At 53.8% G+C, this 25,935-nt stretch overlaps 3 protein-coding genes across 6 annotated transcripts; 1 reads left to right on the top strand and 2 right to left on the bottom strand.

Annotated features, from left to right (window-relative positions):
• Nucleotides 1-1,567: 1,567 nt before the first annotated feature.
• Nucleotides 1,568-10,667, top strand: PRICKLE3 (prickle planar cell polarity protein 3). Of its 3 annotated transcripts, none has more exons than XM_020876727.2 (9): nucleotides 1,568-1,690; nucleotides 3,170-3,255; nucleotides 4,128-4,311; nucleotides 6,358-6,504; nucleotides 6,794-6,931; nucleotides 7,748-7,951; nucleotides 8,044-8,230; nucleotides 8,988-9,263; nucleotides 9,806-10,667. In XM_020876727.2, exons 1-9 carry the CDS (start codon nucleotides 1,649-1,651, stop codon nucleotides 10,396-10,398), a joined length of 1,857 nt encoding a protein of 618 aa, XP_020732386.2. In that variant the 5' UTR covers nucleotides 1,568-1,648; the 3' UTR covers nucleotides 10,399-10,667. The 3 variants fall into 3 exon arrangements, with proteins under 3 accessions (XP_020732386.2, XP_020732390.2, XP_020732388.2); XM_020876731.2 differs by having other exon boundaries at nucleotides 1,569-1,690; nucleotides 8,988-9,287; XM_020876729.2 differs by having other exon boundaries at nucleotides 1,570-1,690; nucleotides 6,358-6,471; nucleotides 8,988-9,287.
• On the bottom strand, nucleotides 10,614-13,817 carry PLP2 (proteolipid protein 2). The gene is given in 6 exon segments (XM_020876732.2): nucleotides 10,614-11,075; nucleotides 11,273-11,363; nucleotides 12,136-12,183; nucleotides 12,185-12,238; nucleotides 12,344-12,496; nucleotides 13,565-13,817. Coding segments are annotated over 6 exon segments (465 nt in total). The 5' UTR covers nucleotides 13,661-13,817; the 3' UTR covers nucleotides 10,614-11,052.
• Nucleotides 13,818-16,859: 3,042 nt separating this feature from the next.
• MAGIX (MAGI family member, X-linked) lies at nucleotides 16,860-20,537 on the bottom strand. 2 transcript variants are annotated; one of them, XM_070464284.1, is made up of 6 exons: nucleotides 20,433-20,537; nucleotides 19,460-19,606; nucleotides 18,637-18,719; nucleotides 18,323-18,559; nucleotides 18,051-18,222; nucleotides 16,860-17,409 (listed from the first exon to the last, which is right to left on the bottom strand). In XM_070464284.1, the coding sequence occupies exons 1-6, from the start codon at nucleotides 20,479-20,481 to the stop codon at nucleotides 17,099-17,101; spliced, it is 999 nt and encodes a 332-aa protein (XP_070320385.1). In that variant the 5' UTR covers nucleotides 20,482-20,537; the 3' UTR covers nucleotides 16,860-17,098. The 2 variants fall into 2 exon arrangements, with proteins under 2 accessions (XP_070320385.1, XP_070320384.1); XM_070464283.1 differs by having other exon boundaries at nucleotides 16,860-17,424; nucleotides 20,433-20,536.
• Between the last annotated feature and the right edge of the window lie 5,398 nt (nucleotides 20,538-25,935).

The raw sequence follows: 25,935 nt of genomic DNA, 5'->3' as shown, positions 1-25,935 counted from the left end.
CTCCAACAGTGCTTTGCTGAGCTGCATCCTCTGTGAAGCCTCGCTTGCCGATTGTTCTAAGCCACACTCAGAGTAGCCCTGCCCGCTGCCCTACTAATGGCCACCGAATGCCCAGTCGTATCCCGACTCTTCGCAGTCTCATGGACAGTAGCCCACCAGGCTCCTCTGTCCATAGAATTTTCCCAGGCAAGAATACTGGAGCGGGTTGCCATTTCCTCCTCCAGGGGATCTTCCTGACCCAGGGATCGAACCCACATTCTCCTGTGTCTCCAGCATTGCAGGTGGATTCTTTACCACTTAGCCTCTCTACAGTTCGGTTCTAATTTGGGTTCTTAGACAGGTCCTTTCCCAGCCTCTGGGGAGCCCTGTCCTTGAATCCCCAAAGGGTTCAAGTAGGATCCCCATGCTTCACAAGGAGACTTCACGAGTCACCCTCCTCGCATTCTTCCTCCTGCTGTCTCTCCGTTTCCTTGCCTGCGCTCCTGCTGGAGAACCGGGAGACCGACTAGGCAGTAAGGCGGAGGCGGGGCGCTGAGGAGACTAGTTAGTTCTTTCATTCATTTCATAACCTGTCCTGGCTCCTCCCTGGGGCAGGGAGGGGCGGGAAATGACCCGGTTTGTGTAATGGGTCCGGGGTGGGGTGGGGTGGGTTAGGGTATGGTAGGGGGGTGGGGGGCTGGGGTGGGGTAGGCTAGGGTAGGGGGGTGGGGGGCTGGGGTCCCCGGCGCCCACCGTGAAGGGCTGGTGGACCGCTGCCCGTTGTGGTGCCTACCTTGGCCAGGCATTGGAGTTCTGACTGTGTGCTAGGGACCCCCTCTTCCCACCCCGAGGCATAGCGAAGCCTGAGAGGGAGAAGGAGAGACTCCTAGCTTAGGGAAAGAATACCTGGAGAGAGAAAAGCAAGAGCAGGAGAGAGAAGCCTTTAAAATCTATTTCTGAGGACTTACGGGGCCTCGCAGTTGGAACTATAAGGATGGGAAGAGGGCCGCGGAAGTTTAAGCTCTTTCCCATAAATCTCAAATGACCCTGGCTCTGTCTGAAAGCGGATGTGAGTGAGGACATGGGGAGCGGGGGTGTACAAGGTCTAGCTTTCAGACGGGGCTGCAATAGGGTTGGAAACCATTCGTGCAGCATTAATCGGAGGGAGAGAGACCCTCAGATCATCACCAGTGAGGGGAGGACCAAGAGGTGGCTTTAACACATCCCCCAAATAAACATCCAAGATAAATTGACACAAAGTGCCAATACAAGTACTGTAGCGCACACTCCTTGCAGTCAGGTCACCACTTCCAAGTTCCCCTCCTCCACAACGGAGCCCTCCAGCCCTAGAGCATCTAGTGAGAGATCATATGGAACCCTGGGGTTCTGGGGACTGTGATTTCTGAGGCCCAGCTCCCGCCCAAGCAGGAGTGCCGGGAAGCTGTCACGCACTGCGCTCCTGGGCTGCGCGGCCCTCACCTCTAGGCAGGGGGCGCCTTGGCCCGGGAAAGACACCAGGCCCAGGGGCGGACCCCGCTGGGCGCGCTCCTCCTACGCCGGTGTCAGGTTTACGGAACCGAGAGCTCCCCTGCCGGACGCGCCGTGGCCAGACGGCCACAAGGATTCCGTTCGCCTGACCCGGCCTGGCTGGACCCTGCCTGGGCGCGCCATGTTCGCGCGTGGGTCCCGGAGGCGCCGCTCCGGGCGCGCGGTGAGCGAGACTCGGGGCAGCAATGGGGGTCGGGGTAAACAGACCCAGGAGAGGAAGCAAGGGATAGAGAGGAGGTGTTCCACAGAGGATTTGGGAATCCCCATCCCCAAGATACCCAGACCGGAGGGCTGCTGGAAGCATGTGGATGAAGGAACGTGGAAATCTGGTGGCCCTGGCTCCCTAATCACCTTTCCGCACACCTTTATCAGTATGCTGGGGACTTGGTGCACTCCCCTCTTGGGTGAATTATGGGAGGGGATTCTGAGAGCCAAAAGATTGGGTCCTGAAGTCCTAGATTGACCAGAGACCTCCTGAGCTTCTGAAGAAAGAGACCTCCCCCTGTACCTGGGTGGAAGATGAACTGAGGGGCAAGGCCCTACACTCCTGGGGTGCCCGAATATTGAGAGTCAAGTGGTTGGGATATGAGGGTAAGAGAGCTTCCAGGCTTCCACTTGAGTCACGGAGCTTTTGACTTCCTAGATGGGAGGGTCTCTCTCTTCCTTTGGAGGGGCTGTCTGGGTGGGGTCTGGTCCAGAAGAGTGAATAGCCCTAGGATATGAGGGATAAGGGCCAAGGCTTCTTGGAGTGTGAGTTTCTGAATGGCTCAAGGGCCTCCTGAGATCCCAGAGGAGGGTCTCGGTTCCTTGGGTTTGAAAAGGTGAAGCCAGGGTTTGGGCAAGAGCTCTTGCTGCTGCTGCTCCTAAGTCGCTTCAGTCGCGTCCGACTCTGTGCGACCCCATAGACAGCAGCCCACCAGGCTCCCCCATCCCTGGGATTCTCCAGGCGAGAACACTGGAGTGGGTTGCCATTTCATTCTCCAATGCATGAAAGTGAAAAGTGAAAGTGAAAGTCGCTCAGTCTTGTCGGACTCTTTGCAACCCCGTGGACTGCAGCCTACCAGGCCCCTCTGTCCATGGGATTTTCCAGGCAAGAGTACTGGAGTGGGGTGCCATTGCCTTCTCCAGAAGAGCTCTTGAGCTTCTGAAAATAGGAACAGGGTTCACGTGGGGATACCACGTAAGGATGGGGTCTCAGACTCCCAACTTGTGGAACTGGAGTGCTGCTGGTTCCTGAGTGGAGAAGGGGCCCAGCGAGATGAGGCCTGGGAAGAGACACCCAGTTTAGGGTCTCTGCTCTAGTGGAGAGAGTACTCTGAGTTCAGGTGTTTTGAGGCCTAAAGGATTCAGAGGCTGGTGAGAGGTGTCCAGGCTGGGTGAGGGGAGTCCGAGGCTGGCCCAGGGAGGGGAAATTCCCTGAAAGGGGGGCATGTAGGGAGGTAGCCTCAGCTGCCCCGCCTCTGCCTCGGTGGTGTCCCCCTCTGCTCTGGGCTCTGTCCCAGCCTGCCTGGCGTTGCCCTGGTGGGACAGGCCCTGGCCTGTGGTTGCTGTCCTTGGAATGGAGAGGCGGGCGTTGATTTCTCTCTCCCTCCCCGCCCGCGCACACCTCGCCCGGTCCGGCGTCTGCCCCCGCCCACTACAGCCTCCAGAGGCAGAGGACCCAGACCGCGGCCAGCCCTGCAACTCCTGTAGGGAGCAGTGCCCCGGCTTCCTGCTACACGGCTGGAGGTAGGTGACCTTGCCTTCGTCAGGGTCCTGCCCTTAGGGGAACCCACCGAGACTTAGTCCACTCCCCTAGCCTGGAGCCCGGTCTGAAAAGCTCAGGTCCAGAGCCCTCCCTCCCCAGACTCGGTCCTAATTGTGGCGTTCCCAGATCTCCGCCTACTACATGTCCCCGCCCCCAGAAGTATCCTCCTAGTTTCCGAGCCCTGTCTCTAGGGATAGCCTGAGTCCCGGGTTCTGAGCACCGCCCACTGACCTCCAGCCCCATTTTTGGGCTCCGAACTCCTCTGCCACACCCAGGTCCTATCCTCTTAGTGAAGGCCTGTACCCAAAACCTCCCATAGAATACAACAGACAGAGCCCGACCCACGGGCTCAGAGCCTGACCCACTCATGAGTTCAGAGCCTCAGCACAAGCTAGAGCCCGCCTCTAGGAAAAGTTCCCTCAACAACTTCCAAAGTCCTGGGGGGAAACCCCTAGATTTATAACTCCAACCTCAGATTCAGCCCCGCCCCTACTCAAGTCCGCTGCCAGGAGAGTGTGACCCAAGTCCCAGTGCTGAAAGTCAGGGCCTTGAGACCTCCCACAGCCCCACCACTCGCTTCACATCCTCTGGCCAGGCCCACAGCCCGGCTTGCAGCTCCCAGCCCAGGTGGCCGCTCCGCCCTTCACAGCCCCCGCCCACTCCCCCACAGTGGTTTGGCTCACAGCCTCATGTCCGCTCTGCACCTCCTCCAAGCCCAGAGCCCTCTCAGGCTCCAAGTCTTTTTCTGGCGATAATCTGCGTGTCTCTGCCCCTCAGTTAGACTTTCTTGGGTCGCCAAAGGGGTCCCAGTGGGCTATCCCTTAGGAACTGACCCCCATCCTGGCCCCCTCAGAAAGATCTGCCAGCACTGCAAATGCCCGCGGGAGGAGCACGCCGTGCATGCAGTGCCTGTGGACCTGGAACGCATCATGTGTCGGCTAATCTCAGACTTCCAGCGCCACTCCATCTCCGATGATGACTCAGGCTGTGCCTCAGAGGAGTATGCCTGGGTGCCCCCTGGTCTCAAGCCTGAGCAGGTGACCAAACGCCACCACCCACTCTTGCTCATCAGTGGGCATGCACACACACATACTCACACACACACTCAGGTGGGAAACTATTTCCAGGGAAACACTAAAGTATGTGGTCAGACTGTGCATGCCCTTCTGACCCCTCTGTGATCTAGCAGGGAAACCTGATTGATCGCTGGGCCAGTTCCTCAGGACCTGACCACCCCACTCCTGTTCTCACCTTACCTCAGGCCTTATCCCAGCACTTTTCATTCACCATATTTCCATTGACTCATTCATTCATTCATTCAACAGCCACTGAGCACTTACTGCATGTCAGACACTGTTCTGAGAATATAACAATGAACACACAAAAATACACCTGCCCACATGGAGGTTGTATTCCCAAAGGGAACAAGAGACAACAAGCAAACCTACAAAAATATGTCAGAGGGTGTAAGAGCTGTGGAATAAATAGAGCAGGGAAGTGCAGGAGAGACAGAGATGTTGGGATTGTAAATAAGGTGCCCAGGTCAGCCTCTGTGACAGTATGATGTTTGAGCTTCCTGAAGAAGGTGAGGATGTGAGCTATGCAGATATCAGAGGTTAGAACAATCCAGGCAAGGGGGAAAGCTAATGCAAAGGCCCTGAGGCAGGAGTGTGCTTGGCATGTGTGAGAAACAGTGAGGCAGTCAGTGTATGTGGAGCACAGTGAGCAATGGGGCCAGTGGTTGGAGGTGAGGTCAGAGATGGCGGGGGCCATGGACATACTTTGACTTCCACTTTGAATGAGAGAGAGGACACCAGAGGCTTGTGAGCAGAGAAGGGGTGTGATTTGTCTTAGGATTTAACAGGATCCCTCTGGCTGCTGAATGTAGAATGGACTGTGAGAGTGGAAGCAGGGTATTAGTGAAGAGGAGGCAACTGCAGTGGTCCAGGTGACTGATCCTGATCATGACATTAGCAGTGGAAGTAGTGAGCGGTAGTCAGAGTCTAGTTATATTTTGAAATTAGAGCTTAGAGGATTTTCTTGTGGGTATGAGAGAAGAGTCAAAGATGACCCAAAGGATGGATGGATGGATGGATGGGACAGGCCAAGGCAGGAGCAAGTTTGAAGGCTAAGAGCATACATTCGGTTTTGGCTGTCTGGAGTTTGAGATGCCTGTTGGACATCTGAGTGGTCACATGAAAATGGAACTCAACAAGAAGTCACAGGGCTAGAGGTATGCATTTGTGAGGCCAGGAGATGGTATTTATAGCCATGAAGTTGGATGTCATTCCCAAAGAACTGAAGGTAGACAGAGGGAAGAGGACCAAGGACTGAGACTGAGGACCCTCCCACATTTAGGGATCAACTAGCTGAGGAGGAACCAAAAGAGGGACAGAGAAGGAGCAGTCAATAAGGTAGGAGGAAGCAAACCCAGGGCCATGTGGTCTTGTGGAAGCTAACAGAACAGAGTGTTTCCAGGAACAGGGAGTGATTGGCTGTGTCCAGTGCTACTGATGGGTCAAACTGGATGAAGACTGAGACCTGAGAAATGAGTTTAGCAATCTGGATATCATTGATGACTATGACAGGAATAGCTTTGGAGGAAGGACAGAGACAGAGGGGGTGGAGAAGCCCAACTGGAGTGGGGTCTAGAGAGAACGGGAGGAGATGAGATGGAGATAGCAAACACATACATTTTTGAGGACTTTTGCTGTAAATGGGGAAAGAAAAGTGAAGCAGCAGATGGAGGGAAACAAAGGGTCAAGACATGAAGGAACTCTCAGTATGTTTGAGAGGTGGCAGGAACGATCTGGCCTGTAGGAAGGAGAGATGGAGGGGGGTCAGTAGAAGTTCCCTCCTGATGACTTTAATTTTCTCAGAAAAGTAGGGATCCACCAACACTGACTCAATGGACATGAGTTTGAGCAAAGTCTGGGAGATAGTGAAGGACAGGGGAGCCTGGTGTGCTGCAGTCTATGGGGTCACAAAGAGTCAGACATGACTGAGCAACTGAACAACAACAACCACTCCACTGCATCATCTCTAGTCTCAATTATTTTCACCCATCCCCTATGTCCCTCCAGGTATACCAGTTTTTCAGCTGCCTCCCAGAAGACAAGGTCCCCTATGTCAACAGTCCTGGGGAAAAATACAGGATCAAGCAGCTGCTGCACCAGCTGCCCCCACATGACAGTGAGGTGAGGAGGCAGAAGACAGGAAGGGCATGCCAGGTAGGGGGCATGGCCTGGACAAATGCTGGGAGCTGGAAAGCAATGGGCAGGCTCAGAGGAGGAGAGGTGAACTGATCTGAGGGGATAGGCCTAGACAGGCAGGGGCGATCAGGGGACATTCCTTGGTAAAAACCGCAGCTGGGCCTTGGGAGAGGAGGTAAAGGGTGGGTATTTGAGGCACCTATACAAAGGCCTAGAAGTAAACTTTCTGAGCAAGGATGAAATATGGAAGAAGGTCGGGGTGGGGCAGGCATCAGGGGAAGAGCTTGGAAGACCCCTGCTACTCCAGGCACAGTACTGTACGGCACTGGAAGAGGAGGAGAAGAAAGAGCTCAGAGCCTTCAGCCAGCAGCGGAAGCGGGAGAATCTGGGGCGTGGCACCGTGCGCATCTTCCCTGTAACCATCACTGGGGCCATCTGTGAGGAGGTGAGCCATGGAGGGCCTCAGTGAGTAAGTGGTGCCTTTGCTCCAAGCCTTGGGGTACAGACCCATCTCCCAGGCCCTGGGAAGATGAGGCTGGCCACTTAAGCCCTAGTGGTCTGTGTAGTGTCCCCTCTGGTGGGTGGGGTCTTTTCCTCACGTTCTGCTGTTGGACAGGGACCATATCTAAGGCCTCCCTGACCAGCCAGGTCTGTCTGTAGGGCCCCCTGGTGGACTGGAGCCTGTTTCTCAGATCCCATGTCAGGTATGGTCTACCTCTAAGGAGAGCCTAGTAGATCTTCTCTATTCATTTTCTCCCTTCCATGCTGTGGACATGGGATGTGGGCTATCACTTTGGCCCTCTTATGATCGAGACTTATTCTTAAGAACCAACCCACAGTGGCAGGGCATGTCTTCAGAGCTGAGTGATGAGTGGAATTTGTCTCTGAGGCCCTCCTGGTGGGTGGACCCTAACCTTAGATCTTACTGTTAGGTGAGGTCTGTTGCTAAGATCCCCCAACTGGGCCTGACCTGTCTCTATGGTTTTCCCAACCCCCTAAAGGTGAGACTTGCCTTTGAGGCCACCCACAAGAGATAGGGCCTGTCTCTGTGGTTTTCCCCAGGAGCAGGGTTGTTCTCTAAAGGCTCCTGCTCTCACCTTCACCCCCAGCCATGTAGGCAGGGCCTATCTTGAAGTTCTACCCCCTGGATGGGGCTGGTCATATAGGCCATGGGGAAGGCCCAGGTGTGACATACCTTGGCTGACCCCCATCCAGCTGACCATCTTGGTGATGGTGACAGTGTTCACCTGTCATTTCACAGTGTGGGAAGCAGATTGGAGGTGGGGACATTGCCGTGTTTGCCAGCCGTGCAGGCCTAGGTGCCTGCTGGCACCCACAGTGCTTTGTGTGTTCCACATGCCGGGAGCTACTGGTGGACCTCATCTACTTCTACCATGCTGGCAAGGTCTACTGTGGTCGCCACCATGCCGAACGCCTGCGCCCACGCTGCCAAGCCTGTGATGAGGTTTGTGCCTTTCTGCCCAACGGTGGGAATGGAGGGTGGGCAGGACCAGGGGCAGACCCTTCTGATGGCCATGGATGGCCTTTGCCTGCCAGATCATCTTCTCCCCTGAGTGCACGGAAGCTGAGGGCCGGCACTGGCACATGGGTCACTTCTGCTGCTTTGAATGTGAAGCATCGCTCGGGGGGCAGCGCTATGTCATGCGTCAGAGTCGCCCCCACTGCTGTGCCTGCTATGAAGCCCGCCACGCGGAGTACTGTGATGGCTGCGGGGAGCACATTGGTGGGTGAACATGGGATTGGCTGGGCAATGGATGGACAGCTGGGTCATAGCCCCACCCCCAGGATTCCTTCTGTCTTCCAGGCCCCATCTCCCATTATACCCCATACTTTAATTCTAGCCCCAGCATTGTAGCCCTGTACCCTTCACTGCAATTCCATTACTGATGTCCCCCATCATGCCATCTTTTCTAAACCCACCTACACTAGGCACCACTACATATCTAGACCCACCTCCAGAGTGCCCTCTAATTTCTAGCACCTTCCCCCCAAGTTACTCTCCTACCCTCTCAACCTAGCCCCTACTCTAAGCTATGCCCTGTTCTCCCACACTCTCCTCCATCAGCCTAGGTAAACCCTACCTTCTAAGCCAGACCCAACCTTCTAAGATCTACTACTCCCTTCCCACCAAAGCCACGCCCTACCTTCTCTGTTCTGCTGCCACCACCCAGGTCTCTTCTTCAGATCTACCTTCCATTCTCCTTCCACCTGAAGCCACCTCTTAATGTCTAAGCCAGACCCACATCTTAGAGTCTAATACCCACCTCCACTCTGGGAGGGGCCACCTGGGGAAAGAAAGGGAAGCAGAGGAGACATTTATCAGCCAGTTTCCAGGAGAGGAGGGGGAGGAAGGGCCCCAATCTGGAGAGGTGGGGGAAGAGGACATCTCCAGGGACCCTGCCCCAAATTCCCAAGAAGGGCCCCCATTCAATAGGGTCGGGGATATGCCTGAGTTTTCCCCCTCCTATCCATCCCTGCAGGCCTGGACCAAGGCCAGATGGCTTATGAGGGCCAGCACTGGCACGCCTCAGAGCGCTGCTTCTGTTGTAGTCGCTGTGGGCGAGCTCTCCTGGGCCGCCCCTTCCTGCCACGCCGTGGCCTAATCTTCTGCTCACGAGCCTGCAGCCTGGGGTCTGAGCCCACGGCTCCAGGGCACGGCCGCCGCAGCTGGAGCACAAGCACGGTCTCCACACCTCTCACAGCCTCTACAGCCTCTTTCTCTGCTGTGGAGGGGGCATCTGAGACTACCACCAAAGGTACCAACACCGAGGCAGCGCCTGGTGAGCCCCCCCACCTCCCCCAACCAGCCCGGGCCCTTCACCCTGGCATCCCTGGCCCTACCCCCATCTCAGTCCTGGCTTCATCCCCAAGCCATTCCAGGCCTAATCTCCAGCCCAAACTACACCCCACGTGAATCCTGGTTCCACCCCACTTCTGTGCAGGGCCCTTCCCCTACCTCAACTTGTCCCAGCTTGAGCCCAAGTTCCTCCTCCAAACCCTTGACCCCTCACCCTCTGCTCCCCAGCCCCGCCTGGATTCTGCTCCATCCTATACCACGCCCCCACCCGTGGCCGTACCCCATACGCCAATCCAGTCCTGTTACTCCTGCTTTCACCTCCACCCAGAACCTGCCTAAGACCTCATATTTCCTGGACTCCCCACCTTTCTGCTCCACCCCGATGCCTGCCCCCATTTTCCCAGTCTTGATCGGGGAGAAAGAAGGTCCTTTCCAGAGGCCTCTCCTGGGTGGGGTGGGGATGGGGTAGGAGGTATAGAGCGACTCCCCATCTTTTTCCAGCTGCAGGCCCTGAGGAGCCCACTCACTTTCTGAGGGGGGCTCCCCACCGCCACTCCATGCCTGAGCTGGGGCTCCGCAGTGTCCCCGAACCACCCCTGGGGCCTCCCAGCCAGCCGGATCCGCGACCAGAAGATGGTGCCTTTGGTCGCCAGAGCGCCCCTCGTGTCAGCTTCCGTGACCCCCTGGTGTCTGAGGGAGGCCCTCGGCGGACCCTGAGTGCACCCCCAGCCCAGCGCCGCAGACCACGCAGCCCCCCGCCCAGGCGCCGCCACCGCCACCGCCACCATCATCACCACCACCATCACCACCACCGCTGCCACTTTGGCAGACGTCGCCACCATCAGTGTGACTTGGGATCAGGGTCGGACTCAGGATCTTGCTCCAGCTCACCCACCAGTTCCAGTTCCGAGTCCTCAGAGGAGGATGGCTACTTCCTAGGGGAACGCATCCCGCTGTCCCCGCACCTGTGCAGGCCAGTGCTTGCTCAAGATACTGCAGCTGAGACTGCCAACTCCCCATCTCCACAGCTCCCTGGGAACTCTCGCCCAGGAATGTCTCGACAGGCCAGAGATAAGAACTGCATCGTGGCTTGAATGAGTGATAGTTCTGGGGGGGGGGGGGCTTCATTCTCAAGTCAGTGTAGATGATGACCTACACCCCAACTTAAGTCATTGATCCCCTTCCTTCCTCCCTCCTTTGTCTGTTTGTATTACTGAAGTAATTTAATATTTGTTGTAAAACAGGCTTGTCTTTACCTCTTTGCTCCAGCATCCCCCCTCCCCAATTTTCCCCCTACTGATGCTTGAGATTTATCTACATTTAATCAAAGGATTAATTTATTCACTATCTCATGTTCTAATAATCTGCATAGTATTTATTTATTGCTCCACAGAACACCCCCACCCCCTACACACACTGAGGAGGTTATTTAGAGTGGGTTACAACACGGGGCCTGGAGTCTGAAATCTGAGGTACCCTCTTCTGTCATTTTGTGACTGAGGTGGGGCATTGTCCAGGCAGAACTGATGTCTCTGTTTGGATACTGCAGAAGGGGGCCCTAGGCACGCCCATAAAGGTAGCCATACCCAGGAGGGTTGATTGGCAGGCTGGAAAACAAATTCCATGGTAAAGGCACTTTTACCTCAATAGGGAGCTGGGAGTTGACTGGGAGTGTTGTAGGGGTGGGGAGGAGTTATTTCAATAGAGGTGTTGTTTGCAGATTGCTGAGAGAAATGAAGAGAGTACACCTACACCGGGCCATCTCCAGGGTCTGCAAGAGGAAAAGAGAGAAAGCATTGGCTGGATCCATATGCCTGTTTTACAGATAAGAATACTGAAGCTTATGGAACTTATTGGCACTAAAGCCTTAAGTACCAACAAGAGACAAAGTTGGTATTCATGCCCCTTGGGAAACCCATCTTCTTCTCAGCCCTCTTAGCAACACCCCCAGCACACCCACACACTTACCAGTAGGGGCTGCTGTATGTCTCTGCTGCCGCAAGGGGAAGGTAATGTAGGCATCATAGCCAAAGAGGCCTGCAGCGCATAGGCCCAGTACCTGGGGATGGGAGTGAGGGTGGGTAGATTAGACTGGTCAGCCTACCAAGCCTCCTATCTCCTTGTATCCACCACCTCCAGTGACTAGCCCATGCAGGGATGATGGTTAAAGCCACAGGTGGGGATCCCAGAGAGCCCTGGGGAAAGACCAGAGACTGGATTCTACCCCACCCTCCTTCTTCCTAGTACATCTCAACACAGTACAGTGACACAGTGGCCCCGTATATGTTGTTGTTGTTTAGTCGCTAAGTCATGTCCCGACTCTTTTGCAACCCCATGGACTGTAGCCCACCAGGCTCCTCTATCCATGGGATTTCCCAGGCAAGAATACTGGAGTGGGTTGCTATTCCCTTCTCCAGGGAATCTTCCCAACCCAGGGATTGAACCCAGGTCTTCTGCATTGCAGGCGGATTCTTTACTACTGAGCCACCAGGGAAGCCAGGCCCCACATATAGGGGATGCCATTCATACTGTGCATTGCAACAAAGCTCTAGCAGATGGTTTAGTCTAATGTACTGACATTGATAGTGCTTGTGCGTCCACCTCTATGTGCTTCCCACAAAAGTCCTTGTGTTGGACAAGGGATGGCTCTTTACAGCAAATGATGATTTGGGGAGGAAAACCAGGGCCTCAGTTTGACTTCCCTGCAGGCCCTAAGGACAAGTGTGACCTACTGTGAGTCACACACTTTCTGGCAGAAGCAGAGGCAGAAATAGCCCCAGGAACCTCAAACCCTTCTCTCTGTGCTTAGAAGCTGACTCCACAGCCATTACCCCTGCAGCGATTTTGGAGTTGTTTCCTCTCTCAACAAGCACCATAATCCACAATGGAGGTGATCAGTTAGAGGATGATCGCTACAAGGGTTCAGAAGAAATCCTGTGAGGTGTCGGGAGAAGAGGGAAGTCAGCATTCAGAATTGCCCCGCACAATCACAACTTCTGTTATCCCTCCCTAGCCCTGCCATTGTGGCCCCTTTCTCACACTCCAAGGCCAGTTGATGATCTGTATCTTGGTGTGCAGGTCACACATGTAGACAACAAAGAAGACGGCAGCAAAGATCATCTCTATCACCGACAAGAAAGAGTACCCTGATGTCGAGGTGCTAAAGCAGATCAGAATCACCAGGCATAGTATCTGGAAGGACATGTGAAAGGGGGCCTCAGTCAACTCCCAGGGCTGAGGGGAATGGTTTTAACTGAGGGGGTGGGGGCGGGTCATCTCAAACTCAGGACTGGGAAAATTACAAATAGCAATAGCCAAACTCTTAGTGTGTGCACACTGTGTTCCAAATGTTGTTCTAAGAGCTGCACAAGTATTAATTCACTCAGTCATCACAGTAACCTAGTGAACTGGGTACTATTATTAGTACCTTTATTTTTTATACATGAGGAAAGTGAGGCACAGAGATGTGAAGTGACTTATCCACAATCACCCAGCTAATAGGTAGAGTTGGGTGCCTCAGTTTCCCATCTTTTTCCTTCTAGGATGCCCTGTGGGGAGTATCTCCTCCGCACTTGGGGCACCAGCTTCAGGGCTTTGACAGGGCGCGACATGCGGTTCCCCCAGCAACCTCTCTAGGAAGCAGTGAGAGTAACACCAGAGGGGCAGGGCTCCATTAAAGGCTCTGCACCTTTTACAAAGGCCTCAAAGGAGGCGCCCACTTTGAGGGGTATGGGAAACCGAGGCTCCTGAGCGGCCCAGATAGCTAAAGACCTTCCGCCCCACCACAGAGGGGCTAGGAAGAACTGGAGGAGGGCTAGTCACCTACCCCGCGGGACTAGAGCGCGCGGGGCCCCACCCCAACAGGTCCCGCCCCTGGGCGCTCTGCCAGCCCGCCCGCCTGTGCCCAGGCCGCGCCACGCCCTGCCACGGGATGTCCCCCCAACACCCAGGACCTGGGGACACCTTCGAGGAGACCACCGATGAGACTACTGGGTCTCTCTCCACCGGGTCCGCCATACGCCCTGTGGGCCTCTTGCCTGACCGCGTGGGCCAGCAGCTCCTGACCACCTTCTCCAAGACCTCACTGATTTGGCCCTGCGTGCGCCCCTGGTTTCGGGCCTCCGCCATCAACTCACCCACTTGGCGCCCCACTGCCGAGAGCCCTCGGCCGTGCGCCTGCCTCCCCCGGAGCTGCCCCGCTTCGCGTGCTGCTGCCACCCCACCCCGCCTTTGCCCACCCGCCAGTCCCGGGACGCTCACAATCTCAGCAAACAGAAGAAATCCCTTTCGGGTGCGCGAGAAGCTGGTGCAGGCGGCCCAGCAGCCGGGGGCTGAGAGGCGCTCGGAATCCGCCATGGTGTGGACCCGAGTCCCAAGAGGCGCAGAAGACCTGCTCGCTGGTTTTCGTGGCTCGTGTTTTCGAGGACGCTGCACACCCAGCCGTCTTGCCAGCCGTCTGGCCGGGAAGGGGGCCCCCGGGGCGAAGGAGGGAGTGAATCACCGCGCAGAGCAGAAGCGGGCGGGGCTTCAGCGGGTCGGGCCAGGTGGCCACCGCCCCGGAAGCCCCCTCGCCCCGCCCGCCAAGGTTTCTCCCCGCCGGGCGCTCAGCCCCCGAGGCACCCAGTCTTCAGGGGCGCCAGTTTGTCAGTTCTGCGGTTTGGCAGATCTGCGAACCAGAACCGTGTTGCAATGGAGAGACCCTTCATGCTTTTAGAATACCAGTGCGCCTGGGACTGCCTCAGAACCGTGGAGATCTGGCTTTGGGAGGGAATGCCTCAGTTTCCTTAGCTGTAAGAAACTGCCCAGGCCAAGGTTAAACTCAGGTATGTTTACAGAATTCGGGATAATTCCGATTTTTGAAGATTTTCCCAATGCATACAAGGTATTATTGACACTCTCAGTGGGATCTGAGACTGCCTGGTTTAAAAACAACAACAGCAACACACACACCTGTTAATACTTCCTCAAGGAATGATGTGGACTTCACAGTAAGTGGGATAAGACAGGGCCAAAAAATTGTTTCTGGTTAAGTCAGGTCAAGTTTTGTAACCAAATGGTACCCAACTTGTGGGAAATCTGTTGGTTTCCAAAGCTTTTTGGATTTCAGGATTGTGGATAAAAGATAGTGGATCGTGGAATAAACCTCTTAGATAGGGATGAGACCTTGCCAGGTGGAGAGAGAACAAAGCCTGCTGAGCATCAAGCTGCTCCCTAAATGAAGAGTGGGCATTATTAACAGTGTCAGAGCCCAGGGTCTGTTTCTCTGTTCTGCAATTCTAGGGAGGTCCTGGCCCCAAGTGTTTGGCTTCTGTTTCCTGGTTCTACATAAAGGGGCTGTCAGCCCAGTCTTAGATGAAGAATGAGGAAGGAGCACAGTTTTGTTTGTTGCTGTAAGCTTGGCAAAATGAGGGGAAGTCTCCTGGGTGCCAGACTGGGCGAAAAGACTGATGACATTTGAAGAGTGAGTTATCCTGAGCAAGTAATTTCTCCTGACTCAGCCTCAATTTCTGCATCTGAGACCTGCACCTGGTAATGGAATCAGGATATCCCCCAAGATGTGCTCCTCTGGCACACTCTCTCCAGAGTGGGTGTTGGTTTCATTCTCATATGAGGTGAGGAGAGCCATGGCTGGAAGGCCAGAATGGTTCAACCCAAGGGCCTGCCTGCTTTCCCCCGCTGAACCTTGGGTCCCACAAAACCAAGTAAGGGGCTCTCGTCAGTCCAGGTGGCTGAAAGAGATTGGATAGTGGATATGAAGCATACCTTTCACAGGGCTGAGTGTGTGCCTTCCAACTCTGTGAGGCCATGCCTGAGTTTCTAGAACAGAACAAACTCTCTTCCACATCAGAGCCTTTGAATTTGCTTCTCCCACTGCTGTCAATGCCCTTCCCACCCCCACTCCCACCCCACCCCTTCAAACATCTAGCTTCTTGGTCACTCAGGTCCCAGATCAAATACAATGTCTTCAAAGAGGTCAGCAGCCCACCATCATTACCTCCCCCACCATAACCTTTTGCTATCTTCATAACTCTCACTTCTCTCTGAAATTCTTTTATTCATCTTCTTGTATCTTTTCTGACATCAGTCTACCCCTCTCCACTACATCAGCTACACAAGGATAGAAATCTATGTTTCATCCCTCCAACATTTCATCAGTGCCTATCACAGTGCAAGGTAAGTAGTTGGGGCTCAGTTAATACTTGTCAAATGCAGGTGAGATTAAGAGGACAGGCTTGGGAATCGGGCAAGATTAAATCTTGCTTCAATCCTCAACTTCCTCAAGTTATTTATACTCACTGGGCTTCATTTCTCTCCTCTGTGAAATGGACACATCAGGATTGTTGAGTCAATGTGTAACTAGGTGGAAATAGTGCCAGTAAAGCCAGGAGCCAGGATAAGACCAAGTAAATGGTGGTTGGGGTTACTATTGTTAGACTCCTGGATGTGACCAAGGCTCTGAAGTCCTTTCTTGACTTCCCTAGAGCCAGCCACCTTCTATCAAGCTGAGTAAGGGTCAGCTAGAAGCCCCAGCACACTCCCCCACAATTGCTACAGCACTAATCATTCAAGGGTTCACCTCTTCACCTCTTTATACCCCAACTCCCAGCCTAGTTTTACAGTCCCTCTCCCCTCTCCAGTGCCGCCCTGGACACTCCCACGAGGGTCCTTTACTTTCTCCCACCTCTCCAGCCCCTCCCCATAGAGGTGAGAGTTGCTCATTCCGTCCAGACCACAGCTTCCTTCGTTGGGGGGATAGGACCAAGTGTCGTGGGTGTGGTGACCACGGAGGTGACTGGACATTGCTGACCTCAGTCAGCGCCGGCACTGGGGCTACACTGGAGCCCAGCTCGCCATATAAGACCGGGCTTTGGGGCTCTGTTCCCAGGACGGAGGAAACTCTGGCCTCTCCCAGGGCTGGGAACGCCCAGCGTGTAGCGTGTGCACACAAGCCCAGCTGCAGTTCGTCACCATCTGTGGAAGAGGGGGGCGCGGCCCAAAGGTTCTAACAGCCGTTTTTAGCCCAGCCTGCTGACTCACACCTTCCTGGCTCCGCCCCGAAGGGGGCTCCGGGGCCCCAGCCATTGCCTTGAGGGTGGCAGTCTAAAGCTGGCCTACCAGGCCGGAAGTGAGTGACCGCAGGCCCTCGGCGAAGGAAGCTGCCAGGTTCTAACTTTGCTATCTAGTTCACTAGAGGGTCTGGACGATTCCTGGCCGGCCGGGGTTGTGGGTAAACCGGTGCGCTCTCGCCACAACAGGCCCACCTCTGCATTCCCCACGCCATGCGCAATAATTAGCTGTGAGCCCTGTACACCTCCAAAAAAGTGAAATGAATGAATGGGGAAAGAAGCAGGAGTTGGCAAAATGGGAACGGAGTGGGTCCAAAGCGCGCCGGCAGAAGCAAAGAGCTCTTTAGAGGCATCAAAGAAACAGCGCGAAGTAAGCTTGCCGATGGTTGCTTGAAGAGGCCTTCCTCGAAACCAGATCGGCCCTCCCCCTCCCTCACGTGTGGGACTCGGGATCCCCACCTGGCCTGGAGCACTTGGCAAGTCAAGGCTGGATTGAACCATTTTATTACCTCCACGGCCCCGAAAACAAGAAGCGCCGGGCAAGCCGGTTGGGAAGGGCCATACCACTGACGCCGCGAGGGGAGCGCGGCCGGGTCGACTGCGGAGTAGGATGGGGGGGGGGGGGGGGACAAGACCAAGGAAGTTCTCCCAGTGATACTAAGTGAGCGGCGGGGGGAGCACGCCAGATGGAGGTTGGGCAATGCCTAGTGAGCCTTCCGCTGCACGCTCAGTGCCTCCGCCTTCCGGCTGCCATCTCCAAGGCAAGCTGCGCGGGCCCCGGGACCCCTAGGGCCCGCGAGAGCCGTTCCTCGCTGGGCGTCAGCCAGGGTCCGGGGGAATCCGGAGTTTGGTCGTTGGGGTCCTCCGCGCAGCGCTCTTCAGCAAGAACCGCGGGGCCGTCGGCCGCCCCTTCTGGGCGAGGCTCCTGGCTGCCCCGGTTTTGGGGGGTCATACATGGTCGTGGGTGCTGAAGTGGGGAGGAAGTGCTGGCGCTGCGAGCCTTCGTCATCTCTGGTCCCCCAGGATCTGGAATGCGATCTGGGGATGGCAGGACTGCGGATAAGATTGGGCGATAGGGTGGGCAATGGGGATGGAGCTCTTTGGCAAAGGCATGGACACGCCCTCCGGGAACGAGGCCACTCTCAAGACCCGATGCTTTCTTTCCCCTCCTTTCCTGGATCCTGAACACTCCCCACAGAAATAAATTCCCAAAACCCCCAAAGGCAGTCAAACCCTCCCATCTAGGATCCCAGACTTTCTGCTTGCTCATCCCATCATCCTCAACCCCCAGCCCTTACCCTAAAGAATCCCTCGTTTTCCGGGGCTAGTCTCCCTACCCTCTGGTTCCCTATCCCATCCCCTCTCCGCTTACACCTACTCTGTCTTCCCATCTGAAGACCACAACTATTCCTTTTGAACACCCATTTTTACCCCAAACACTATCTTTTCTCTTCTCTCCCAGTACCTCAAAACCCTTCCCTCTGAAATCCACCCTTACTCCTACCCTGGGACCCCGGTCTTCCCCTCCCCTTTTGAAAATACCATGACCCTCAAACACCGAGCCCTGATCCTCCTGGTTGAGACTACCAAACCCTTCTAACGAGGTCCCCAGCCTCTCCACTCTGTGACCCTCTTCTTTCCCTCACAGATCCCTGACCCTTCTCCTCTAGGAAACCCACCTTCTTCTTTCTGGGGCCTTCCCACCACCTCAGGCTTGCCAGGGTGGGTTTCAGGAGGCCTGCTTAGCACGAGGCAAAGCCGGGGACCACCTCTACGAATCCGATCCACGACCTCAACATGACTGAGGCCCTGAGTTGACTCTCCATTGATGTAAAGCACGAGGTCGCCAGCCTGCAAGGCAAGGGGTGTTGTAGGAAGGTCAAAATGGAGAGCACACCAACGGGAGAGGGCAGGGCTGGCACCATCGAATGGAGGGTGCCTTACGGTTCACCTGCAAGCGACCGCAGCACTGGGCTGGTCCATCCTTCAGCAGCCGGCACACTGCCAGCGGAGCATCCCCACCTGCATCTCGACCTCCACTTAATGTGAAGCCAAAGCCGGCGGAACTGCGAATGAGTTCAACAGCAAACTGACCAGAGGCCTGGGGTGACTTCAAAGGAGGACGAGCTTTACCCTGGGTCACTTGGGCCGGCGCGGTACGTATACCCATGTTCTCTGACCGACGATGCTGGAGTAAGGACACAAGTGTACATACACTGCCAGTCCTGAGGCAGGTGGCCTTAGATTAAGAGGACAAGGTGGTACCTGGGGATGCTGTTCCACGAAACTGGCATTAGGAAGGCGACTGTCTGTGACCTCTATCTCGGCAGAATACAGCATGCTAATGGCTGGGAGATGAAAAAGGCAGTCGGAAGGGTACTATAAAGAAACGAGGACCTGTCTATTGAATTAATATTCTAGCCTCATCTCATTTCCGTGCCTTTAGGATGCACAGACTTGCTCATTCATTTAACTAAGCTCCGCCCAGATGAATAACTATCCTGATTGCACCTTCTTAATAATCCTAGCAACACTATTCTAGTATTCCCCAAACTTTCCTACTAATAACATGCAGATCCTAGCTCTCATAATAAACCCTTAGGCCCACCCTACACGGTGCTTCTCCAGGATTCCAGCTGGTGAAGATTTCAGGCCTTGCTCTCTAATTAGCCTATAAAACTTCAATCTATTCCTCACAATTCGAGCCACTCCCCTAGTGGGTTTATAGACTCCACCCCCTTGACTAACATTCCAGGCTCGCACCTCAGCCAAATGCCCACTCCCAAACCTCTCCAGGCCTGGCCTCCTCAGAAATGCCACTTGAAATCCTTCTGAAGAAAGTAAAGATCAAACTCCGCACCAACAGCTAATCTTGCAGCGTTCACCTTCTGCAATAACCCTCTCTATGTCACCTCCTAGAGGAATATTCTAGTCTAACCCTAGCAGCCTCAAATCACAACCGAGCCCGGGCCTCCCTACTCACACTCATTGGTCGCACCAACGGGAGTAACTAACAATCCTGGGCCCGCCCCCTCGGAACCTGGCTCCACTCCGACCACGCCCCTGAAAGGCCACGGCCCACACGCACCCTCCTTGGGGCGCAGGCGCAAGGTGGCGCCGGCCCTGCGTACCAGCGCCGCCACGTCGGCCGCAGCTCGGGCCGCCAGGGGGCGAGCTTCCAGCCGCGCCAGGAACTGTCTGACGCTGGGACCCTCGGGCTGGGGACCGCCACCGCCTGCGCGAGTGAAAAGAGCAGATCAGGGCCCACCCTGAATCTCAGCGAACCCTCACGGGCCCCTACGACCAAAGACCTAGAATTCCCCTCAAGGTCCCCGAGACCACTCCTTTTCGTAGTTCCGAAGGTCACCAACTGTGCCTTTCACCTCCCAGGACCCCCGACTATCACGGGAATGCCCGTGGACCCCCGCCTGCTCCCACGATATCCCTGGAGAGCTATTTAACTTCAGCATTCCTGGACACCTCCTAACACCCTGTGAATATCTCCGGAGGTTACTGACGCCCCCCCCCCCCCCAACACACACAACCCCAGATTCCAAACTCTGCCTCCCAATATCCAAAAGGACCGCAATTCTCCCAGATGTCCCAACAGAACACGGTCTGCTCCCTGTGGCCCAGGCACCCCCGATTCCCCTCTAGATGTCCTAGGCAACCCTGCTGGTCCACGTAGCCCCACATGGCCCCTCCACCTATCCCCAGAGGCTCCAGCCTAACCTCCCACAATCCACCACCCCCAGTGCCCAGGTGTCCCCAGTGACCCTGGGCAGACCCCTCCAGCACATCTCCCCCGAGACTCCAGGGAGTCCCGGGGTCTGGTGCTCCGCCCCGCGGCGCAGGCGTGGGTGTGGGTGCGGCTCCTCGAGCCCAGCCGGGGTCGCTGGGCCGCTGCCCTCCACCGCCGCCGCCCCCGCCGCTCGCCGCCGCCGCTCGGGCGCCAGGGCTGCTTTGTTTACCACCTGTCAGAAGGAGAAGGTGAGGAGCAGACAGGAGGCGCGAGGGCTGGCAGGGACGCGCCCACTACCCTCCCACCGCGAGCCCGGTACCTCCTCTGCTTCCCCTAGGGTCGGTGCCGCCCCCCGGGCGCCGCTCCATGACCTGCACTTGGCCTGGTGGACGCACGGCCGCCCGCGACGCGTTTGGAGCGCTCGGGAGCGCTCACCTGGTGGCCAGCCCGGGCCTGGACGTGGCTGAAGCCGGCCGGTCCCGTGCTCGGCGCCCCAACCAGCGCGGTGACCTACCTGGCGGCCGCCAAGGAGTCCTGGCCCCGAGAGCCAGTGCGCACTCTTGGCCTCGCCCTGCCTCAGCCGCTGCCTCTCTTTCCCATCGCCAAGGGAAAACTCTTTCCACCCAGGGGATGTTGTTATTCCAGTGTCAGAGGGGAAAGTCGAGGCCCGAGAGGTTAAAGGCCCCACCTGAGCTCTGACAACTAAAAATGGGGTGCAAAACCGGAATCCAAGTTTACCGAGGTGTACTGCGGCCTCCAACAGATCTTTCCACATCTTAGGTGGAAAGTCGCTCAGTCGTGTCTGACTCTGCGATCCCATGGACTGTAGCCCGCCAGGCTCCTCTGTCCATGGGTTCTCCAGGCAAGAATACTGGAGTGGGTTGCCATGGCCTCCTCCAGGGGATCTTCCCCACCTAGGGATGGAACCCGTGTCTCCTGACACTCTTACATTGGCAGGCGGATTCTTGACCACCGGGCCACCTAGGAAGTCCCTTCCACATGGTAGACACTCAGTCAGTCTGCACTGAATGTTTCCCTACTGGGGAACTGGAAGAGTATGGTGGCCTGAGGAGTGGGGGCACCCTTGGAGTCTTTGGGAGCCCTGGGAGGTGTCAGGGCCCTGAGCATGATAGGGTTGGGGACCCCAAAAGTAGGGAAGGGCAGGTCTCCTGGAGAGTGGAGGGGCAGTAGGAGCCTGGACTTGAGGAAGCTTTGAAGGCATATGGGGTGTGTTGGGGGCAGGGACACTAGCCACTGAGAGGGGAGTAATGAGGTCCCTCCTAGGTTTGAAATGAGGTGAGAGTGTGTGGAGACAAAGCCCCCAAGATGGAAGCCCACGGGCAGAGTGCTACTCTAGTGACAGGAGGATTGGGGAGGGGTGAGAGAAGGCCTGTGGCCACCACTTTGTGGAGGAAGAAACAGGCAAAAGATTTGAACACAAACTTTACCAAAGAACATATACAGGTGGCAGATTAGCATGTGAACCCTGCTTAATATGATTAGGCTTTAGGTAATACAAGTTAAAATCGTGGCAAAATGCCACTACACACATATTAGCATGGCCAAAGTTAATTAAATGCCTGACCATACCAACTGTATGTGAAGATGTCCAGGAGATGGAACTCTCCTTTATTGCCAACTTTTTTTTCCCCCTCTGGCTGTACCTCAAAACTTGTAGGATGTTAGTTTCCTGACAGGGAATCTAACCCAGGCCCTGGTCTGCAAAAGCCCTGAGTCCTAACCACTGGTGCTTCAGGAAATTACCCCATATACTATTAATGGAAATGTAAAATGGTATATGATATCTTTAGAAATCAGTTTGGCAGTATCTTTAAAATATTAAACTTATACATATGATCCAGTCATTGTACTCCTAATGTATTTACGTAAAAGAAATGAAAGCATATGTCTCTATGATATTTATATACGAATGCTCATAGCAGCTTTATTTTTTGTCTTATTCATCTCAGGTTTCATAACAAAATACCATGTGACTTAAAATTTATTTGTCAGGGTTCTTAAAACTGGAAAGTCAAAGATCCAGCTGCTTTCCAATTTGATTCCTGGTCAGGGCTCTCTTCCCAACTTGCAAATGATCATGTTCACTCTGTATCCTCACGTGGGACAAAAAGAGAGAGAGAGATCTTCCTCTTTTTTATAATTTTATTTATTTACTTATTTTTGGCTGTGGTGGGTCTTTGTTGCTGTGCAAGCTTTTCTCTAGTTGTGGAGAGCGAACAGGTACTACTCTCTAGTTAAGGTGCATGGGCTCTCATTGTGGTGGCTTCTCTTGTTGCAGAGCTAGGGCTCTAGGACGTGCAGGTGTCAGTAGTTGTGGCAGATGGGCTCACTATTTGTGGCTCCCAGGCTCTAGAGCACAGATCATTAGTTTGGCGCATGGGCTTAGTTGCCCCCTGGTACGTGGGGTCTTCCTGAATCAGGGATTGAACCTGTGTCTCCTGCATTGGCAGGTGGATTCTTTACCATGGAGCCACCTGGGAAGCCCCTCTTCCTCTTCTTATCAGGCCATATCCTATCAGATCAGGACCCCAGTCTTATGACATCATTTTAAAAAAATTTTAGCCATGCCCTGTGATTTCTGGGATCTCAGTTCCCTGACCAGAGATTGAACTCGGTCCACAGCACTAAAAGTGCTGAATCCTAACTACTACAGGACCAGGGAATTCCCATCTTATGACATCATTTTATCTTACTTTTCCTTCTAAAGATTCTATCTCCAGCTACAGTTACACTGGGGGTTGTTGCTGAGTCCCTAAGTTGTGTCTGGCTCTTTTCAACCCTGAGGACTGCAGCACACCAGGCTTCCCTGTCTTTCACTATCTCCCGGAGTTTGCTCAAACTCATGTCCATTTTGATGCTATTCAACTATCTCATCCTCTGTCATCACTTTCTCCTCCTGCCTTCAATCTTTCCCAGCATCAGAGTCTTTTCCAATGAGTCGGCTGTTTGTGTCAGGTGGCCAGAGTATTGGAGCTTCAGCTTCAGCATCAGTCCTTCCAATGAATATTCAGGGTTGATTTCCTTTAGGATTGACTGGTTTGATCTCTTTGCAGTCCAAGGGACTCTCAAGAGTCTTCTCCAGCACCACAGTTTGAAAGCATCAAATTGGGGGTTGGGGCTTTAATATATGAATTTTGGGGAGACACAAGTCAGTCCATAGAATATGTTAATAGCCAAAAAGTGAAAACAACCCAAGTGTCCATCAATAGGTGAATGGATCAACAAACTGGAATATTCATGCAGTAGAATAACACACTGCAATAAAAATGAGTGTAGAATTTGGATGGATCTCAAAATAATTATATTAAGTGAAAGAGGCAAGACTTATCTCTCCCCACAGAGTACATTGTGTATGATTACATTTATATAAAAATGTCCTCTTATCCTTATCCATCAGAGGGGAGACAGAATGAAAATTACAATCAGAGAAAGCTAACCATATCTCACTAACTCAGGTATCCATATGATCAGTTTGGTTAGTTATCTGTTATCATGGTTTTTCTTCTGTCTGCCCTCTGATAGATGAGGATAAGAGGCTTGTGCAAGCTTCCTGATGGGAGGGACTGGCTGTGGGGAAACTGGGTCTTGCTCTGGTGGGCAGGGCCATGCTCAGTAAATCTTTAATCCAATTTTCTGCTGATGGGTGGGACTGTGTTTCCTCCCTGTAGTTTGGCCTGAGGCAAAACTATGGTATGGGTAATGGTGACCTCCTCCAAAAAGACTTATGTCTTTTTGGCATGTCAGCATGCCGCGCCTCCCAGGACTGTTGCAGTCAGTGTCCCGGACCCCGTGGCAGGCCATTGTGGACCCACACCTCTACCAGAGACTGAAAACACTCACAGACAAGCCTGGCTCAGTCTCTTGTGGGTCACTGCTCCTTTCTCCTGGGTCCTGGTGCACACAAGGTTTTGTTTGTGCCCTCCAAGAGTCTCTGTTTCCCCAGTCCTGTGGAAGTTCTGTAATCAAATCCCACTGGCCTTCAAAGTCAAATTCCCTGGGGGTTCTCAGTCCCTTTGCCAGATCCCCAGGTTGGGAAATCTGTTGTGGGCCCTAGAACTTTCCCAACAGTGCGAGAACTTCTTTGGTATAATTGTTTTCCAGTTTGTGTGTCGCCTGTTGCGCAGCTGTATAGTGGGGCTAAGGCGACCTCTTCCAAGAGGACTTATGCTACATGCTGCACCTCTTGGGACTGGTGCTGCCAGAGGCCCTGTCCCCACAGCAGGCCACTGCTGACCTGTGCCTCTGCAGGAGACACTCAAACATTCAAAGGCAGGTCTGGCTCCATCTCTTGTTGAGGTCATTGCTCCTTTCCCTGGGTCTTGGTGCACACAAGGTTTTGTTTGTGCCCTGGTAAAGGTCAGTTTTCATTCCAATCCCAAAGAATGGCAATGCCAAAGAATGTTCAAACTACTGCACAATTGCACTCATTTCACATGCTAGCAAGGTCATGCTCAAAATCCTCCAAGCTAGGCTTCAATAGTATGTGAACCAAGAAATTCCAGATGTACAAGCTGGATTTAGAAAAGGCAGAGGAACCAGAAGTCAAATTGCCAACATCCATTGGATCATAGAAAAAGCAAAATAATTCCAAAAAAACATCTACTTCTGTTTCATTGACTATGCTAAAGCCTTTGACTGTGTGTATCACAACAAAGTTGTGGAAAATTCCTAAAGAGATGGGAATATCAGACAACCTTACCTGCCTCCTGAGAAACCTGTATACAGGAAGAAGCAACAGTTAGAACCGGATATGGAACAATGGACTGGTTCAAAATTGGGAAAGGAGTAGGACAAGGCTGTATATTGTCACCCTGCTTTTAACTTACATGCAGAGTACATCATGCAAAATGCTGGGCTGGATGAAGCACAAGCTGGAATCAAGATTGCTGGGGGTAGTATCAATACTTTTGGATATGCAGGTGATACCACCCTTATGGCAGAAAGCAAACAGCTTTAGATGAAGGTGAAAGGTGAGAGTGAAAAAGCTGGCTTATAACTCAACATTCAAAAAACTAAGATCATGGCATCTGGTCCCATCACTTCATGGCAAATAGGTGGGGAAACAGTGACTACAGACTTTTTCTTGGGCTCCAAAATCACTGTGGATGGTGACTGCAGCCATGAAATTAAAAGACACTTGCTCCTTGGAAGAAAAGCTATGACAAACCTAGACAGCATATTAAAAAGCAGAGACATTACTTTGCCAACAAAGGTCTGTATAGTCAAAGCTATGGTTTTTCCAGTAGTCATGTATGGATGTGAGAGTTGGACCATAAAAAAGGCTGAGCGCTGAAGAATTGATGCTTTTGAACTGTGGTGTTGGAGAAGACTCTTGAGAGTCCCTTGGACTGCAAGATCAAACCAGTCAATCCTAAAGGAAATCAACCCTGAATATTCCTTGGAAGGACTGATGCTGAAGCTGAAGCTCCAATACTTTGGCCACTTGATGAGAGCAGCCAATTATTTATCAGGGAAAAGACCCTGATGCTGGGAAAGATAGAAGGCAGGAGGAGAAGGGGATGACAGAGGATGAGATGGTTGGATGGCATCACCAACTCAATGGACATGAGTTTGAGCAAGCTCTGGGAGATGGTGAAGGACAGGGAAGCCTGGCATGCTGCAGTCCATGGGGTCACAAAGAGTTGGACATGACTGAGCAACTGAACAACAACAAGTAAAGTACAAACTAATACACAGTGGAAGAAAGTATATCAGTGTCAGGGGTGGGGAGGACAGCAGTAAGGAAAGAAGACTCACACAGGGCAGGAGAAAACATTTGGCAGTGAGGATTATGTTCCCTG

Source organism: Odocoileus virginianus, unplaced genomic scaffold, assembly GCF_023699985.2.
Source record: "Odocoileus virginianus isolate 20LAN1187 ecotype Illinois unplaced genomic scaffold, Ovbor_1.2 Unplaced_Contig_22, whole genome shotgun sequence".
In the NCBI taxonomy this organism is placed as follows: domain Eukaryota; kingdom Metazoa; phylum Chordata; class Mammalia; order Artiodactyla; family Cervidae; genus Odocoileus; species Odocoileus virginianus.
Note: the sequence above shows the minus strand (reverse complement) of the source record. Positions and strands in the feature narration are given on the sequence as shown.

Bases quoted from the DNA above. Each gene is read 5' to 3' on its own strand.
- PRICKLE3 (XM_020876731.2), top strand. From the start codon at position 1,649: ATGTTCGCGCGTGGGTCCCGGAGGCGCCGCTCCGGGCGCGCG. The intron at 3,256-4,127 runs GTAGGTGACCTT...TGGCCCCCTCAG, and splicing joins TTCCTGCTACACGGCTGGAG to AAAGATCTGCCAGCACTGCA. The intron at 6,932-7,747 runs GTGAGCCATGGA...GTCATTTCACAG, and splicing joins CTGGGGCCATCTGTGAGGAG to TGTGGGAAGCAGATTGGAGG.
- MAGIX (XM_070464283.1), bottom strand. From the start codon at position 20,481: ATGGAGCGGCGCCCGGGGGGCGGCACCGACCCTAGGGGAAGCAGAGGA. The intron at 19,607-20,432 runs GTACCGGGCTCG...TCACTCGCGCAG, and splicing joins CCCTAGGGGAAGCAGAGGAG to GCGGTGGCGGTCCCCAGCCC. The intron at 18,223-18,322 runs GTGAACCGTAAG...CTTGCCTTGCAG, and splicing joins AGTGCTGCGGTCGCTTGCAG to GCTGGCGACCTCGTGCTTTA.